The sequence below is a fragment of the Eublepharis macularius genome, chromosome 3 (assembly GCF_028583425.1).
Source record: "Eublepharis macularius isolate TG4126 chromosome 3, MPM_Emac_v1.0, whole genome shotgun sequence".
Taxonomy (NCBI): Eukaryota; Metazoa; Chordata; class Lepidosauria; order Squamata; family Eublepharidae; genus Eublepharis; species Eublepharis macularius.
The window spans coordinates 143,703,650-143,723,532 of NC_072792.1; the positions used below are offsets into that span (position 1 = coordinate 143,703,650).

The 19,883-nt window shown below is 41.6% G+C and overlaps 2 protein-coding genes across 4 annotated transcripts in view; one reads left to right on the forward strand and one right to left on the reverse strand.

Annotated features, from left to right (window-relative positions):
- The window catches only part of ATP1B1 (ATPase Na+/K+ transporting subunit beta 1), a 41,111-nt gene extending 34,960 nt beyond the window's left edge, over positions 1 to 6,151 (forward strand). The window contains exons 4-6 of the mRNA XM_054975064.1: positions 1,410 to 1,594; positions 2,321 to 2,401; positions 4,769 to 6,151. Coding sequence (XP_054831039.1) covers positions 1,410 to 1,594; positions 2,321 to 2,401; positions 4,769 to 5,035 — 533 coding nt within the window. The 3' untranslated portion in view covers positions 5,036 to 6,151. The remainder of the gene's footprint in view (positions 1 to 1,409; positions 1,595 to 2,320; positions 2,402 to 4,768) is intronic.
- Positions 5,956 to 19,883, reverse strand: part of NME7 (NME/NM23 family member 7) — a 143,818-nt gene continuing 129,890 nt past the window's right edge. For all 3 annotated transcript variants that reach the window (XM_054975063.1, XM_054975062.1, XM_054975061.1), the window contains exon 12: positions 5,956 to 6,241. In XM_054975063.1, the coding sequence (XP_054831038.1) occupies positions 6,209 to 6,241 (33 nt within the window). In that variant the 3' untranslated portion in view covers positions 5,956 to 6,208. The remainder of the gene's footprint in view (positions 6,242 to 19,883) is intronic.

Here is a 19,883-nt window from a genome sequence, read left to right on the forward strand (position 1 = left end):
AGGTGGTAGGGAGAATCCTTGATTCAGAACCCCCCCCCCTCACCGAGATCACACTCTCTCAGGGTGCACAGCGTTCAAGCCCAACTTCTCCCTGAAGTTGGGTTGGTAGCAGGCGTTCGAATGCCTCACTTTCCAGAAAAACAGTGTCCCGGATAGCCCAGATCACCAGGCTGCTTCAGATCCCCATTAATCCCAAACCGGAAGTCCGAGAGCAAGTTCTTCTTGAGGATGATATTTGGGGATGCTAACTGCCTTTTGTGCCATCTTTGTTTGATACTGTGATCTTAACAAGTGAATGCCTAGCAAGAAGCTATGGGTAGGATAAGGACAGGGGAGAATAGCAATATGGCAAAGTTTCTTTTCTACTATAGCAGCATCTTGGGACAAGCTGCATTTATGGATGGCCTCTTTAAAAGTGGCCTGTGCTGTGTAGGATGCAGTAATATAAGAGAGATAAATGGCCAGCTGACAGTTCTTGTGACCTGAAAGCTGTCAGCTCATACATACATTATTTTGTAAGCATGCCAAGATCTACCAAAATGGAATGATCAGTACTCCACATATCCACTAAATATACTACCATGGCATCTGTGTCTGGGGTTGACATAAGCCATTAGGTTACAAAAGGAGAGAAGGTGATACTGAGAACCTATTTGTGTACTATCAAAACTTTATTCCCCCTTTATTTGAGATACAGGCTTTTACCTCAAATATCTCCCCCAATATTTATTTTAAGTATTGATAACATCTGTTTAAAATGCTCAAAGTAGCTTAAAACATAATTAACATGCATATCGATTAAAATAAATGGATGCAGATATAAAAATACATTGCATAAACAATTTATGGTCATAAAATTAGAGCAGAGAAAAATCTAAAACAGTGCATTAAAACGAATAAAACCTGGAGCATAAATGTAGAAACAACAGTTTGGACAAAAAGAAACAGAGTTCAGCAAAATTATTTTTCCAGGCAAGAGTTGCCTCCAAAAATTTGGGGAGGGGGACACACACAGGGCAGTGCCACTGAAGTAGACCTTAATAGGAGCAGGTTCTGTGGCTCCTGGACATTTAGAAAGGTAAGCAATAAGAACTGATTACAAAGTGATAACCCATGTAATTCCTTCAAAGCTCTTATGATAGCTCCCCTGTAGTTTATGCCAGCTGACTGCAGCTTTCTGAATGGAAGATAGAAATAAGCTAAGATTCATTGTTATATATATATTTTTGCTGAGCCTCCCAAGGTTGTTCTTTCATCCCTTTGAGATTATGGAGTAGAAGGTATTCTGCAGATGAAAACAGAGTCCCGTTCCCCTTGAATGATGTTTTGTGCACTGGTGACCAAAATGCATATAAGTGGTTTCTCCCTTCCCTCTTTTCTCTTACCTGTACTCTTCCCCACCCCTACAGCTGTCCCAAGTGGATATATAGAGAGAGGTAAATTTGATGAGAGTGCAGGCACAAAGAAATCATGCAGGTTCAATCGTGCCTGGTTGGAGAACTGCTCTGGATTAAATGATACTACTTTTGGTTACAAAGATGGCAAGCCTTGTGTTATCATCAAGCTCAACAGAGTTCTCGGATTCAGACCCAAGGCAAGTGCTGCTTTTCCTTGCTAAGCTGTGCAGGTGGAATGAGGCAAAGATGGGAATAGGTAGAATTGCCTTGTATGAAGGAAAGGATGCTGCAGACATTTTAATTATCTCAGCTTGGAAAAGCTATTGATCTAATTTATGTTACTTTTATATAAACACTAGCAGCAAACATGATGGCTGCTTCAGCTCTTATTAGGGGCAGCTCTTGGGACACACAACTATTCATTCTCTGGTCAGGCAGTGAGGGGATTGTTCCTGTAACTGCGTGAAAGTAGAGGGAATAGTGATGATGAATATACAGCTATTGTACTAAAAAGCAGGTGAGCCCATTTATAAGCAGTTTGCATCTTTGTACACATTCTTGGGCCTAAGCTGCTACAAAAACAGTATTTAAGCTCATACAGCACACACGTGACACTGGAGATGAACTCTCCTACTACCAAAAGTCCACCTACCCCCAACCTTTGAGGAGGGGCATTCTTCTTACAAGAGGCTATTAGTTCGTTGTGCAAGGAAGGTGTCCCTTCTAAGAGAATTTTTTCTACCCTCCTCAGCCTGATGACCTCCAATCTGGAGAGTTTGCATATTTAAAGAAAAGCCTGTGTTGATTTAAAACATGTTGGAGGATAGATTTAGGAGCATTCTTCTCCTAAATGGTGATGATTTATTAGGGAGGATTTTCAACTCTGCTTTCAGTAAGTTGTCATGCACCTCTTTTCCTCTTAGCCGCCACAAAATAGTTCCCTCCCCGATGAACTGAAAGGAAGAAACCATTCTCATCTCATTCCTGTCCACTGTGCTGCGAAGGTAAAGTAATACAAAACTTTTGGAGATAAAGTGGGGATCAAATAAATAGGCCTGGGCAGTGATCAAAAGAGATTAACGTCTTTTTTATTTCTTTCCTTTAAACTTAAACAGCCTGTACAAATTACTGAGCAACTGGGAATCTGTTTGAGGATTTGGGGTTCATTCCCTCCTTCCTCAGCATCTCACTGTGTGAAGCAAAGATAACAAGTGCAACAAGAATGCCTGAACTTAATAGAGCAAGATTCATGTCCGGTAGCATCTTAGAGGCCAACAAGGTTTCAAGAGTCAAAGCAACTTCTATCCTGCCTGGTCGGGAAGTGTGGGCATTCAGTTTGGATCTCCTGGTGCACTTGTTACCTTCAAGCTGTGTTTTGGAAGAATGAGCTGCCAGAATTAGGCACATTGAAAGCAGTGGTCTTACTCTTAAATGTGCCTAGCACTGTTGTAAATATTCACCATTACAAGAAATACAGTGCCCAGCAGCTGTACTTGGCAGGTTACTCTCCTATAAGTTAAAATAAACAGGAGTCTTGTGACTCTTCTAAAGACTAACAGTTTTATTCCAGCATAAGATTTTGTGACCTTTGAAACGTTGTATTTGAAGAAGTGGGCTCCTGTCTACAAAAGCTTTTATTAGAATAAAATACCGTTAATCTTTAAGGTGACACAAGACTCCTGTTTGTTTTTAACTGCAGACGTCAGCAAGGCATGCAGCTGGTCTGGAATTATCATCATGGAAGGCTGTCCTGTGTGTTCTGTATGAGAGCTCTTGAATGGACTCTTGTCTATCTTGCCTGTTTTGAGTGGTTTACTGTCTGGTCTAGCAAAGCATTATCACCTAGTAAAAGGCAGCATAGCTGTTGTGTCTTTTTTTTTTTTAAAGCAGAGTCTCAGATGACACCCAAGAGAGAGAATCTAGTTGCTTGTATTTCTGTTGGAGATGGAGATTATACCAAAAGTGGTGACAAACTCATAATGAGTCAGTGTCCTTCAGAGGGGGTGGGGGATTAAAACCAAGAAGCTTTTCTTGTGTCAGAGGGATTGAGTTGAGATCACTTGCCCATATGTGCCTAATGTCAGCATGTAAAAAATAATGGCAGGGGGACAGAAATGGCAGTGGCTCCATTTAGAAACTACCTCCTGACTCGAATGCAAAAACAATTTTTACCAGGATTTTGCTGAAAACTTTTATATGAGACTTTCATCATGACTCCATGTTCTCCCTTTTCTGTGCGTACTAGTAGTGAGTGGCCTTTTGAAAGGAATGCTGTACTGAATGCAAAAGGACACCCACTGGATGAAGGCAAAGGTCCATCTCGTCCACTGGTGGAAAGACATATCATTTGGGGCAGTTTACAAGCATGGCACAAACAGTCTTCCTTTGTTTGTCCTGAGCATCTGGTCTAGTATTCAGGGAGATGGTGCTGATATCCCACCTTTTCCAATAAGTTGTCCATGGTGGCTTTCAACAAAAGAACTCAGAATAGCAATTTCTTAAAACGTACACAATACAAAGAACTAATCACTAATAAAATGATCATATAAGTCATAATGAAGAGCTGAAATTAGTCAAGTTCGAGAAAATAGTTTTAGCTGGGCACTTTTAAAAAAATGTTCCATGGCTGGTGTATCGTAACTGAGAAGGCCCTGCTAACAGTCACCACTAGAGGCGGGCACGAACCGAAACACAAAACGAACTTCATCATGAACAGGGCTGGTTTGTGGTTCACAAACTGGCGGTTCGTGGGAGCTCATTTCTCAAGAACTGTGACAAATTTTAGCCCAGATAGTTTGGTTCATATTTCGGCTCGTCACTGGCCTGGTGCTGATCAATCAGTTTCCTAGGCAATGTGTGTGTGTGTGGGGGGGGGAATGGGCTCTCTGCAGACCTTCTGCTGACCCGGAAGTGATGTTTTCACAACCCGAACAAACTGGTTCACAAACCGGGGCAATTTCGTGGTTTGTGAAATGTGGTGAACCACAAACCGCATGGTTCAGAATTTTCCTAGTTCATGCCCATTTCTAGTCACCACCCACTTGGGTTCCATTAAGCTAGCATGGTGCATAGGCATTGATCTATTCTAAATGAATTTTGTAATAATTTATTTAAAAGCTATCTAGGTAGTGGTTATTACCACATTGGGTGGTATGTAACAAGCAAGGCCAAGGCAACTGAAATCTGTGGAGATGTTACTAACTCAACTTGTTGCACAACTGGAAGCCACTAAAGTGTTGGGCAAGATACGAGTGCAGTGACTTTACCGTGGAGTAGTTGTGCTTTTCTGAAAATATGAAGTTTAAGATGATGAAAATCAGCTTTCCATATATGTTGTGTGCAATTGATTTGTCTATCTTTTATTCCTTTAGAAAAAGGAAGATGTTGACAAAATTGGCATTGTGGAATACTATGGTATGGGAGGCTATGCTGGCTTTCCTCTGCAATACTACCCGTATTATGGCAAGACCCTTCACCCAAAGTACCTCCAGCCCCTTATGGCAGTGCAGTTCATGAACCTAACCGAGGACATGGAGGTGCGTATCGAATGCAAGGCCTACGGGGAGAACATCTACTACAGTGACAAAGACCGCTTCCAGGGACGTTTTGATATGAAATTTGAGATAAAAAGAAGCTGATCACAAGAATAGCTTTCTTTCTCTTTTTTCCTCTTAGCCATTTAAAAGTTAAAAAAAAGACAAAACCTACTAGTCTTGAACAAAACTGTCATACGTATGGGACCTACACGTAATCTATATGCTTTACACTAGCTTTCTGCATTTAACTAGGTTAGAATGTAAACTTACAAGTGTAGCAATAGCAACAAAGATATTTATTCTACTGTAAATGACAAAAACAAAATTGAGCCTTGGGACATGCCCATTTCTACTGTAAATTATGATTCCATAACCGACTTGTAGTAAGCAGTGTTTCTGCCCCCTAAGTATTGCTGCCTTGTGAATTTTATTTAGTGTACAGTCCTATAGGTGCATTACTCTGGTCATTTTTCAAGCCATGTATTATTGTACCTGTTTTCTACTTTCTGTGAGCGAAGATTTGCTGTCCAAGGTGTAAATACTAAGTGGGACTAAAACTGGCATGGTTCTTTTTAATTATGTTTTGTTCATTTTTAAAAGACAATGGCCCACCTGTGAGATTATTCAACAGCACTCCAATAGAGCCTCCCCATCCCTGGTAGTTTTAGGATTTTATTTAGTGTGGTGGTAAGAGAAATTAATTTGACTTTGAAGCAGACCTAAAGAGTAGGTGATTGTGTACTGTGCTTTGTAGTGAATGCTGTCTTTCTCTCTTTCCCCTCATCCTCCAGTGTGTTGTGTGAGAGACCAGAGTCAGCCTATCACTTTAGTCGGTGATAGGAATAATTATTTTGCTTTGTATATTTTCTTCATTTCCTGCTAGAGGCATCACATGCTGTGGTGCTGTCTTTATTGAATGTTTTAACCATTTTCATGGTGGAAGAATTTTATATTTATGCAGTTGTACAATTTTATTTTTTCTGCAAGAAGAAAATGTAATGTATAAAAATAAACCAAAGCCACATGTTTAAAAATAAATCTTTATTTTGAACTTTATGAAAAGCAATGCAGTTATCCCATCAACTGGTGTTTAAATGTTGTCTAAAGTGCAAAGATCCATGTTCTAACGTATGTAATAGCCAGGAGTACAGTGCTCTTGTTGATCTTGTATATCAGTCAGGTTAAAACATTGGACAATAAATGAATAAACACATCTTCCATCCTGTGACTTGTGTTTTGTAATCCTCTTGCACTTTGTAATTTTGTATTTTCCTGTTAGTTGTCCAGGATATTGAAAAAGTACTGGACCTACAAAAGATAAGCTTGTTATACTGTATCCTTTACATTTCATCATAGTAGAGCTGTAACTGGGGAAAAAAAATACAAACACCATTGATATTCCATGTACAGATTTGTATAGATACTTAGATAGATTCAATGAGCTGTGGTTACTACTGTCACCTTCAGAACACACACATATGCCTACATGTGCTAGTTGGATTATGCACCCAGACTGGAATAAGGTCTTCTGGGTAGCTGTGTGCACCTGAAGTAGGGTTGGCAGCTCAAGGTTGGGAAATTCCTGGAAATTTGGGGTGGGGGTGGGTGGAGGGGAGGGATCTCAGCAGGGTATAACATCATAGTCATTCGTCCGAAGTAGCATTTTCTTCAGGAGACCTGATCTCTGTGGCCTGGAGATCAGCTGTAATTCCAGGAGATCTCCAACCACCACCTTCCTCACTGCCCAGCACCAGCTTGATTCCCCAAGCTTTCTTTAAAAAAAAAACGGTCTATGCTGGCCATTCCTGCTGCTCCTTTCTTTGCAAGGGAAAACTTTAGATGTGATGAGTATGAGTGATAGGGACAGTGGGCTGGCAACAGCAAAGGCTTTGCAAGCCTCGTAAATAAGCCCTGAATGCTCCCACCTATGCTGCAGAATGTTTCATATGAGAATTCTATGTATGGGAACTGTAGTTTCCAGCTTCTCCCACAGGAAGGCTGAGAGACCCTAACAGTACGATCCTATGCAGAGTTACTCCAGTCTAAGCCCACTGAAAGCAATGGGCTTAGACTGGAGCAACTCTGTGTAAGATTGCACTGCAACTCCACTTCTCCATGTAGAGAAGCAGCAATGCACACTCCTGGCATACTTATGGATATAGCTTGTATCCCACCAGCCAGCCATCTCTGCTGCTGGTTCCTTCTCTCCACTGTACTGCTCTCAGTCCAGACATGTTGGGTTAGGAAGCAGGGAGGGCTGGGTAGGCTTTGCTCATAATGAGCTGACTCTCAAACAAGAGTATAGTTGGTTGTTGTGGGTTTTCCGGGCTGTATTGCCGTGGTCTTGGCATTGTAGTTCCTGACGTTTCGCCAGCAGCTGTGGCTGGCATCTTCAGAGGTGTAGCACCAAAAGACACTGAGAGATCTCTGTCTTTTGGTGCTACACCTCTGAAGATGCCAGCCACAGCTGCTGGCGAAACGTCAGGAACTACAATGCCAAGACCACGGCAATACAGCCCGGAAAACCCACAACAACCATCGGTCTCCGGCTGTGAAAGCCTTCGACAATACAAGAGTATAGTTACTGTTCATAATGGGTTCAAACACTTGAATTTGCTGTTCTCATTTCTAAAACTCAACTACTCACTGCTTAAAAGCAATTATATGGGATTGCAGTGGTGGTGAAGGACTGCAGAATATCTGCCATATAGAATTCTAGTTGAAAATGCATGAATTGAAATGCTTGTAGTAGTTTCTGCCAGTGGCAATGGCAAATGCTAGAGTTACAGAGCCAGCACGAAAGAAAGCTGGAACTGTTTGGGAGAAGAGATTTTCAGAACGGGATCACATCGAAACACATGCCTACAAGCTTCTTGTTCCTGCTGCTGGGACAGCTGTATCAGCTGGCTTGCAGTTCCTTGTTTTGGTAGAGCTAGCATTCATAGAAACAGCTGCAAATACCTCCCATCATCAGTGCAACCGGAGGAAGAAGGAATCTAGGGCCTGGGTAGAAACTGATACAGCTGAAGGAAACTTGTTACTTCCTTAGGAACAAAGATCAAAGAACCTGCTCCTTATTTTCGATTGGGGTGGATCCTACTCCCATTCTACCACATTGCTGAGCAATTTTTGAAGTGTTCCCCTAGCTAAGGAGCCTTCTTCCAACTTTAGTTATAGGAAGGTTCCTAAGATAGTGATTGGATCTACCCCACTGGCACCGTCCAGTTTTGTTTATAATTAAAACTTAAAGTGACAGTAAATCTGTTTGTGCCAGAACCCAGGTTATGGGTTCTTTCCTTAATGAGTGAAACTGTACTAATTTAACAGTAATCTGATACAAACTTCTTTGCCATTAGGGCATAAGCATCCTGATAATTGCTCCTAGGTTCTTTCCAACACTTATCAGAATGTTGTATCAGGGTTTAACTAGCCCTGTTTGTCATACAAACATGTTAAAAACCCATAGCAGATACAATAATCTTAGATTGGTGGTGGTGGAGAGTGCCATCAAGTCATAGTTGACTTATGGTGAGCCCTGGTAGGGTTTTCAAGGCAAGAGACTAACAGAGGTGGTTTGCTCTTGCCTGTCTCTGCAACCCTAGCCTTTTGTTGGAAGTCTCCCATCCAAGTACTAACCAAGGCTGACCCTGCTTAGCTTCTGAGATCTGATGAGATCAGGCTTACCATCCAGGTCAGGGCAATCTTAGATTGGGCCAACCAGCTATTTTAACTATTGGACTAATCTTGTACGCTCCGCCTGATTAAATCTGGTAGTAAATTTACTTGTAATTCCGCTTACTGTTAGGCAAATGTTCCCATTTCAAGGAAAACGGAGTTCTATAGTTTTGTGGGTAGCTATATTGGTTTGCAGTAGAACAGCAGGATTTGAGTCCAGTGGCACCTTAGAGACCAATAAATGTTCAGTGTGTAAGCTTACACTCTGAAAATCTTGTTGGTCTCTAAGGTGCCACTGGACTCAAATCCTGAGTTTCCTAGCACTGCTTTCTGTTAAACGCAAAGGCTCAAGGGCCAGTTGTGTGCTTATTCTGTCCTCTGATTCTCTCTCATACACCCTCAGGCCATTTTTATATCATTCTACCTCAGGTGGACTCAAGTATTTGAGGTAAGCTCAGCTGGAGGAAAAAAATAGCGTTTGGAATATATTTTAAGGGGAGAATTGGCAGGTGGTAGATACTTCCCTGATTTTCTCATAAAAACACCATCTAATTTCTTTAGCAAAAGTGAGTTTGGGAACACGTGTTTGTTGCCATGTCCAAACCTTCAATGTTACAGAAGAAACAAGAACATAATAGATTATATGGAACCCCGCCCCCTTTTCTGCTGCTTAAACTGAATAGTTTAACTAGTGGAAACTGGAAAGATAAATATAATTCTTAACCAGGTAAAAAAGTGACAATGAGAAGGTCAAAGGGGTCCTCAGAGCTGCACTCCTCATGCTTGGAGAAAGACAATGTGGGGGGGGGAGTTTAGTCAGCTACTTGTGGCTGAGATGTTGTCACCACCAGTGACCATTACAAGGAGGTACACAACCAGAAGCAAAAAAAAGCAGAAATTCACTGAAAATAATCATCTATGTGCAGCGGGGGGCAGGGGGCGGGGATACAAGGAATTATTTCCTCTCCCACAATGAGAAACAATCGTGACAAACGATGAGACAGCACAGTAGCCACCTGCTACCAGATCAGGACTGGACAGCAGTGCATGGAACAGGAACAGGAACTGCAACTATGGAATTTAACAGCCAATTTGTGAACAGATATTTACATTCAGGTTCCTGAATGTATACCTTAGGTCTCTGTTTCTCCAATAGATTAGCAATATTTGTAGAATTAAAAAGATATCTTTGAGTTGATGTCAGTATAGTTTAGCAGAGGGACTAAGGAGGTCTGGCCACAGACCACAAACTCTGATAAAGCTTCTACACTCATTCAAGAGATACAGTTGGTCCCCTTTCCCAAATATGTAGGAATATGTGGAAGATAGTATGAGAGGAGGAAAGATGGAGGGAAAACCGAAGTATGCCTAAGTCTTTGGTATGAGCATGGTGAAAGTGAAGGAAGGCAAACACAGCAACTTCAAAGGATCAACACCGTTTTTTTAAAAAGCTATTATTTTCATGGTAGATCAAGTTGCCTTTCCTGTGATTGGATGACTCATTCCTCTTACAATATCTCCCAGTCTACCAGTGACTGCCAAGAAGTCAGTGATACAAAAGAAGAAAAATCAAGACAAACATCTAAAGGGCAGAATGAATTCTGGCAAAGCCTTGCTTGGTACTATAATCCTATCTCATACCTTTCTTTGGGTGGCTGAATATTATACACTCCAATGCACTTTGCATGTTGAAAGTTGTGCAAACCTAACCACACTAACACAGTGATAAGTTAGATTGTGGCCCGCACCCCCCTGCTATCAATCACTACCACCTTTCACCTAATATTTGGCACACAGATGCTTTTAGCTTTTGAGAGTATTGGTCTTACCCATGTGTAGAACATGGTATGATAACTGTCTACTCAAACACTCTCTTCTTTCCCACATGTTGGGGAAAGAATTTTCTACATTTAAGTTGACACTTTCTGCTTCTGGAATCTACGGTGAAAAATAGTTTTAAACCATTTTCAAAGTAAGGCAACAAGTGTGCATATAAATCCAGTCTTATAAACAGAGTATTATACTAGAAATTGTGTTTCCAGGGGATGGCAAGACACCATTCTCAGTTCTCAAAGATACCTCTCATTGGAACAGCTATGACGCATACTGTCAATCTGAAACATTACCAGAAGGGTGGGCGGCAATACCTAGAAATGTAACATTACTAGAAATTTTGAAGCCATAGAGAAATATTTTTCCCCTCGGAAAAGCCAGACATTCTGAGAAAAAGAAATTCATGCAATGCCTATTTTCTTATTTACTGCTTTAACAACATAAAACCATCATCTATAACTTAGCACATAAAACTGCACTGTTTGGTATATTTATGAAATTTAGAAATGTATTGTAGTGGTTAGAATGTTGGACTAGAATCCCCATTCTGCTATGGAGACTCAGTAGGTGACCTGGGCCAGTGACACACACTCAGCCTAACCTACTTCACAGGGCTATTGTGAGGATAAAATGGAGGAGGGGACAACCATTTTATCTGCTTTGGGTTCCCAATGGGGAGAAAAGTGGGGTAGAAATGAAATAAACAATAGAGTATAAATTCCTTAGTTTCTACCATAAAAAATGTGAATATATCCTCTTCTATTACGTGTGTGTGTGAGAGAGAACAGGCAGCTGCTATACCCTATGCAAACTTATCTTAATTTTTGTTAAGAATATTGAAGTTGAAAATACAATAAACACGTTTTGTAGCAAAATGAAGACTATTTGGACAGAAATAGTTAAACTTTAAACATTGAAAATTCATAGTACATTATTATTATTATATACATTATAGCATATTAATTGTAGATAAAATGAGCATTCAAAGCAAAGTATCTCCCCTCCTTGCTTCCTGCTGGTCCATCTGAAAGTTTTAAATATGTCTAACTGGACACCTCAGATTGTTTTTGTGGTGCTTACAAATGAATCTATGAAATTTAATTGTATCTTATAATAGGAGTCAGTATGACTGAAAAATAAGTCCAGGGTAGCAAAGCAGAGGCAGGCAATGCCAAACCACCTCTGTTAGTCTTCTGCCTAAAAAATCCTACGCTTTATACACATGTGTCATAATACACATTGTACCATCACATGTCCTGCATGTGTATGTTGCTACCCCCTATACACATTCAGTAACAAATGACCATTGTGCTTCTGTTATAAAATTATAAAAGTAACAGTTCTATTGAAAATAGTCCCCAAAACTAGCTAAATTTCTAAGGAAGGAGCTGGGGTAATTTTGTGATCCAGTACTTAACATGGGCTGGGATATAAAAGTTACCGCATGGGAAAATCCATTTTCCCCCCGGGGGCAATGGAAATAAGAAATGTGAATTAATTTTCCTTTCATATCATCATGCAACAGACTGCCAAGGACAGTATCCTAAGAACACAAAGTGACAGAACCCATAATTTCTGGTTTTGCTTGAATACAGATGGGGTAGGTAGTTACCATGGATAACACATTAGGAATCTACACTATATACATAAATTATTCTTTAATGCTATGTTCATACTATACATTTTAAGCATGTAAAACTTTGCCTCAAAATGCTTTTCACTGATTCCAAAAGAAAAACCTTTTTTCACTGTTCTCCCAAATCAGTCAGCACATGAGGGTGGCTGTGAGGTAAAAAAGGATCTTTTTTTTCCTTATAAAAATAGAATTTATTTTGCACATGCAGATCTTCACTAACATAATAAACTGTCATCTATTCCACGCAGACAGATTCTCTCAGGCTTTTCCACACAGCTTGCTTGACCTAGATAGACTAATCTCTCTCTCTCTCTCTCTCTCTCTCTCTCTCTCTCTCTCTCTCTCTCTCTCTCTCTCTCTCAGATGTACGCAGACTGACTCAGGTGCACGGTTTGCCTGACTTAAACAGAATTAGGTGCTCAGGCTCCTGTACAGTTTGGCTGATTTAGCCAGAATTCTTTCTCTGAGACACCCAAAGACTGAGACGCTCTCTACACAAGACATGTTACACAGGGATGCTCAAGTGACTTACTTTCTGTGTGGTCTTATATTCAAGTGTACTCTGTCTCCCTAGCAGTGCATATGTATCTACAATGGAAGAACAAGTGTAAGATCTTTCACTTGATCCTACTCATGTAAGATGTCTTTTGTAGAAAGACTCTGACTGAAAACCTCTTCCTTCAGATCTTTGACTAAGAAAACAGTTGCACTTACCTGTAACTGCTGTTCATCTAGGTCTTCATGCAGGCACACATTTGGGACTGCGCTTGCGCAGGCTGGCTGCTCAGAAACAGGATTCTTTAGCTTTAAGACCCTGGGGGGGATTTCCTCCAAACCAGTCCAAGCCCCCATCTTCCCTCAGTTCTCCTTTGCCGCCACAAGCTCCCAATTACTTTATCCCAGAGAGCTCACAGCAGGGCAGGAGGGAGGGAATGTGTGCCTGTACGAAGACCTAGATGAAAAGCAGTTACAGGTAAGTGCAACTCTGTCTTCATCTACGATCTTCAGTGCAGTCCCACATTTGAGAGAGTAGCAAGCTAACTACCTCAGAGGTGGGGTGAAGCTCTCAATCAAAGAGTGAATGAAAGACTGCTTGTCTCACTGCTGTCTCTCTTCTGGAATTGATATCCATTGCTTAGTGCTTCACAAAGGCTCCCTCAGTGGACCATGTAGCTGCCCTGCAGATTTCACTCAGCAGAACACCATGAAGAAATGCAGCCGAAGTCACCTATGCCCTCATAGAATGAGCTCGCAAAGCCTGCGGACATGGAACATCTGCAGATCTGTAACATAATCTGATTGCTGAAACCATCCACCTAGATATTGTTTCTGTTGATGCTGCCTTGCCCTTATTAGGGTCTTCTGTACCCCATATAGACAGAAGATTGGGGCAAGATGCCATACGACCTTGCAGTCTGGCGGTCTTTTTTCTTTTTTGTGAGGTATTCATCTGACTTTTCCACAAACAAAGTGGTACCCTCAAAGGGCATAACCTCTATCTTATTACGGGTTTCCACAGGAAGCACAGTGATGCGCAGCCAGGCACACCAACGCAACACTACTGCTGTAGTGCTTACAGTAGTGTTGTGCTTACAGTTCCTCAGCTATCATAGATAAAGCAGGAGGGTGAGCAAATAAGTACGGGCACTTATCCTGCTTTACTTTGTAGAGTGCTTCAATCTTTTTCGTAGTAGCAGGTATTGAGGCTAGCTTTTTAATGTAAATCATCCATAATCTCCACTAAACCCTCTATCATAGGGAACTCCACAATATCAGGTGTGTCTGAATAGATGTTTCAGGATACTGTCCTTTGGTTTATGCTGTGTGATAAATACATCGATGTCTAAGGACTTAGCCATACATAATATCTGTTCAGCTTACAGCTTGTGGTCGATTGTTGGAGAGTCCTTCTCCAAGATCCCAATTGCCTCTTCTGGCAATGGATCTGACATACAGCTTGAACTATGCTCGGAACTGATGACTTCGCCTTCCGGCTCTGAGTCGGACCCATGTTCGAACTCAGTGCCTGTACCGGTGGATGGCAAGTCAAATCTGAGCTCAGCTGTTGTTTTGTTGGTGCCAACTGCAATGATGCCATGGGAAGAGGATAGGTGTGGTAATAATCCCATCCGTGAGGGTACCCAAAGGGTGCATAAGGTGGGTACCAAGGTCTTGGCGCTCGGTGAGATAACAAGGTTGAGCGATGCCTCCTCCTACTGCCAGTGCACAATTGGGATTCATCTTTCTCTAACTCTGAGGATCTCTCCAGAGAACCATCACTCCCATCGGAAACCGGTGTCTGTTCCCTCATTGGTTCCGGAGACCAGTCTCAGGTTGGAAGGATAGATTGGCATCAAGACTTATGTGGTATTTTTTCCAAGTGCTTGGTTTTGTCCTTCCGTTTTCTCAAGGTACGATTGCCAAGATCATTGTCACTTGCCGTCTAAGTCATGGGGATTTGTTCCCCAGCTTCCAAAGGAGAACATGCCATTAGCACCACGCTAGTTGTGGAACGGTTTGATGCCGATGTCTCCCTTGATCCTGAGCATTGCTGATCTCGGCTTCAAGAGTGAGATGTCGGATCCGACATCCACGAGATGTAGGTTCCAAAGTAGAGACAGAACGGGAACACAGTTTTAATTGATGTTGAATAGGCGCTATCGGATCCAATGTGCCCAGCATGTTAGACACTTCGGCTTGTGCTAAATCAGCTGACGCCAAGCTCTCTGCCAGGGAAGATTTCTTAGATCAAACCGACAGGGAAAAGCCCGGATAGTGGTAGCTAGCAACAACAAGTCCGGGAATGAACCGTTAATCAGCAATTGGGTAGTAAAATGTTCTTTTTTATATAAGTGCAAAGTGCAAAAGTGCAAAAGGTGTCTTAATAAATATGCGATTCTAATAAATACAATAAATACAAATACAATTAATCCAAGTCCTATTTCTATGTCCAAGTCGTTGTGGTGAACACTTGTATCCAGCAGAGCTGTAACGCCGCAATGGGCTCACTCCTAAAAGTCACAGAGTTGAAGAGAAGGTGATTCCAGTCCAATCCAGACTATGATAATATTATTCAAGAATCTCTTGAATAATATTATCATAGTCTGGATTGGACTGGAATCACCTTCTCTTCAACTCTGTGACTTTTAGGAGTGAGCCCATTGCGGCGTTACAGCTCTGCTGGATACAAGTGTTCACCACAACGACTTGGACATAGAAATAGGACTTGGATTAATTGTATTTGTATTTATTGTATTTATTAGAATCGCATATTTATTAAGACACCTTTTGCACTTTTGCACTTTGCACTTATATAAAAAAGAACATTTTACTACCCAATTGCTGATTAACGGTTCATTCCCGGACTTGTTGTTGCTAGGGAAGATTTCTTAGCTGCCGGGCTATGGGCACTGCTAGAGATCGCTTTCTCCCACAGCATAGCTTTTAAGTGTGAAGCCCAATCTGTTCAGGCTTTTGAAGTGAACAACTGACAATGCTTACAGCACTCAACAATGTGTCCTTCACCCAGACGCACTAAACATACGGCATGGCCATCCGTTTTAGTCATCTTTGTCCTGCACTTCTCACATTTTTTAAATAGCAATTTGTCCACCATTTTCTCACTTGTCAGTGAAGCGCCTCCTGGCGAAATCAGCTCCAGCTTTCCAAGACGCAGAAGAGCAACTTATACAGAACTAACTAATCCTAAACTACAACTATAAACTCTAACTACAACTATTTTAATAACTTTCACTATTTCAATGTTCAAACTGTTCTTTCTGAAAGAGCTAGAGAGAAATGTCTGTTCCTTGCAGTGGCAAATAATGAACTGAGGGAAGATGGGGGCGATCTCACTCCGTCACATGACTGTTTTGGCAGGAAAACCCGGCTTGGACTGGTTTGGAGGAGATGCCCCCCCCCACCTTAGCATCTTAAAGCTAAAGAATCCTGTTTCCAAGCGACTTGCCTGCACAAGCGCAGTCCCAAATGGGGGACTGCACTGAAGACCGTAGATGAACTGCAGTTTACTTCACCCCCTAGAGTACAGCTACTGGCCAATCAGAGCAGACTCCATTCACCCATGCAGCTACACTCTTTTCCTCAGAGGCCTGCTTTTAAACTCGGAGTAACAATTATTAAAAGCCCGGCACTAGCAAGAGGAAATAAAATACAAATTAAATACATTACATGCAAAACATTACATGTGGAGGGGGGGAAATCCCCCCTTAAGCCTATCTATGGGTGGGGGAGCTTTCATATCTCTTGGGATATCAGTTCCTAGAAAGACAGACATGCCTAAAAACATCAAGAATCAGAAATTTCTATTTAAATGCAACTATTATATATAGCTTAAACATGGAAAACAGCATTAGAACAGGGAAAAAGAGGGAGGAAGGGAATATTCTCTGCTAATAAGGACTAGGTTACATCCTTTAAACATGAGCCTGTCTATCGCTGTCTAAGGAAGAGTTAAATTGAGAAGCCCTCCACACCTCAGTGTTAATTTCAGATGGACTGACTTGTCACTTTTCAAGGAAGAACGATCCCACCCTTCTATGATCTACTAACAGAAACATCTTGACAGTTCCTAGGAATTAGATTTAATAACTGTCATTCAAGTAAATCAAATTTCTAGACTGCTTCCAATTCTGCAGCAGCGAAAAACTTACCAAGGATCCACCCATCAGCTTAAAATGAAGGCCACACAACAATGACTCACATAGGGAACTGAAAACAAGAGCTGCAGCAGAGCTTCTTCACTGAAAATGACTTGCTGCGCTCTCAGTTGCACATTATAGGCATAATGGCATGCTTTAGGTCTGGCTGTACCTGGCTTCAAAAACAGACTCTCTCTCTTTGAGCTAACTGGCTTTGTATGATTAAGACACATTTTCAAGTTCACCCAGAATGCACACTCTCCAGACTTAGCGGGAATACTTTTAGAAATAGACGAGGTTTAATAAGGAATATTAGCATATCTGGATGACTATGTAGAGACTATGATATCAAATCACTGGTCTTCAACTGAGGAACAATACCCAAACTGGGTCACATCCTCATTTCCAATTTGTTCAAGTGTTTTAAAAGAAGAAAAAAAGAGAGAGAATGAGGAGGAAGAGAAGAATATATATGGGGAGAAAAAGTGGAACAGCACTTTATAACTGTCATGAGGATGCTGCTAAAAATGACTCTCCCACACTGAGGTCTCCCGTCATTCCCTCCCCACATAGGATCAATTCTTATGTCTTGACATCCTCCTCCTCACCAGCAGCAAACTAGACAGAGTGGGGCAAAGTGAGACAACTATTCCTATACATAATTCATAACACACAGTTCAACCAATATGCACACTAGAATTAAAAGGTGGCTAGAGAGGTTGAGGGCCACCATTGATACTAATTACTGATGGAATTATATTAACATATGGTTCACATATGGATGGAACTGCTGAGGAGACATTCCTCAAACGTGTGGCACATTTGAAGCCCTTCCCCCTAAAGCAGATGAGCTCCTTTGAGAAAACAGATGGGCCCAAACTCTGCAATTAGATGGTTTAGTTTTCAAAGATGATTTCCACTATCAATAATATATTGAAAAACATATGAGGCCAGAAAAAAAAGATTGTTTAAAAAATCAGCACGCCTACTGCATTCACAATTATGTGGCATCCTGATGCTAAATACCCAAGATTTTACACATATAAGACATGGAGGGCTTTTCGTCCCTTTGCAAACAGTAAAAGCTGATTGGCTGGGCACAGAAAACACCACAGAACAACAGCAAACCTTATTTGTAACCTACTCTTACTCCAAGAAGTTCAGAATGGCATCCATTGGTGCCCCATTCAGGCACTGGCCAGGCCTAGTGGAATCTAGACCCCTGCAGGAAGAAACATTGATTTCAGCATTAAAGGAGTAGCTAGATTTGGCACTGGATGTTTTTCTGATGTATATGAGAAAAGCTGGCTCTCAAAATGAACCCCCTGACAGAAGTTAAAACTTCATACTAGATGAAGTACAGGCTTTCCTTGCTCCTCCCAATTATGAAGCTCAATTGTATTTCTACCTAGGGTAGTTTGCTTCCAGGTGGTGGCTGGAAATAACAACAACAACATTCAATTTATATACCGCCCTTCAGGATGACTTAACACCTACTCAGAGCAGTTTACAAAGAATGTCACTATTATCCCCACAACAAAACACTGTGGCCCTTTCACACTACATACCTGCTTCCAGAACATCGCAAAACGCAGTGCAAAAAACGCGGAAAATAGCATCTTCTCACGTGAGTTTTGCGCGACATCGCAAGGTGGGTGGGGCTGAGAGAGCTAGAAGCTGTGACTGACTCAAGGTCACTCAGCTGGCTTCAAGTGGAGGAGTGGGGAATCAAACCCGGTTCTCCAGATTACAGTCCTACGCTCTTAACCACTACACCAAACTGGCTCTCAATCTCCTGGAATTACAGAGATCAATTCCCCTGGAGAAAATGGGTGCTTTGGAGGATAGGACTCTATGGCATTATACCCCACTGAGGGTTCTCCCCCTCCCCAAACCCACGCTCTCCATGATCCACCCCCCAAATCTCCAAGAATTTCCCAACTGGGAGCTAGCAACCTTATTTCTACCTATGTAACCCTGCTCCCAGCCCTGAATTTGTGAGCCTTATACTGACTTGTTCGATGCAGTTTAACTAGTTTCCTCTAAGGAAAAAAGCAAATTGATCATTCCTTCTAAAAAAAAAAAGCAGATCGATAATTAGTACTTTAAAAGGGTCACAGACACTAGAAGCAGAGGAGTTAGCCATGTTAGTATGTAGTTGCAAAATAGTAAAGAGTCCAGTAGCACCTTTAAGGCTTTGACGAAGAGAGATGTAGTTCTCGAAAGCTTATGCTACAATAAAGTTGGTTAGTCTTAAAGGCGCTACTAGACTCTAGAAGGTAGTTTTGCAATGAGCTGAATTCTGGAAATTCCATGGAACTCAGCCCACATTATGCAACAACCCAACTCTGCTTCCCTCTGAAATTTTATTACACAAGCACAAGCCCTTTGCTTCCTGCTCTTAATTTTTTTATACATGAAAAGCTTTGTCATTTTCCTTATCACATTACCTAAGAGAACATAAAGTTACTTGACTGACATTCCTTGCAGCACTAGGACTCGGTGTTATTCCTATCTTCTAGTCATTGTGGAGTTTACCTAGTTGTGCAACCCACAATCAAACCTAATACAAGAATATGAACCTTACTATTTGTGGAAACAGTACATGCCCTGAAAGGGAGAGGTCAGGTGCAAAAATCAAAGTAAAGCAAACGAAACAGGGAAGAGGAAACGTTGTCTTAGAAAAAGATTGGTTCCGGAGAGAACTATGGAATTATTCTGACACAGAACTGATGAAGTTTCACTATGAGAACTTATACAAATGAGGAGCAGATGCTTCAGCCTGGATACAACTTTTAGTGCTTCCTCCTGCCCACTCATCTGCATTCTGCCATCAGATGTCAAATACTTTTCTCAGCAGCTGATGATATAAGGCAGTTCTGTATGACTCCAGCCCTCCTCTGCCAACCAGGTTGACTGCACTGCCTCAAAGAGCCCTAGTCAATCCTTCAAGCCCTTCCTGGCTGCAAGCCCTTCCCAGAATCTCTTAGGAACTCACAGCTGACTTTACAAGATTAATCTGCCCAGCCACTGCCTTCCCCTTCTTCTTAACCTACTCTTTCTGAGGCCTTAAGTCATATATTCCTTCTGGTGTCCCCAAAGGCAGCCATGACTTACCTCAGGGAGGACATGAGTCCTCCCTGGGTGA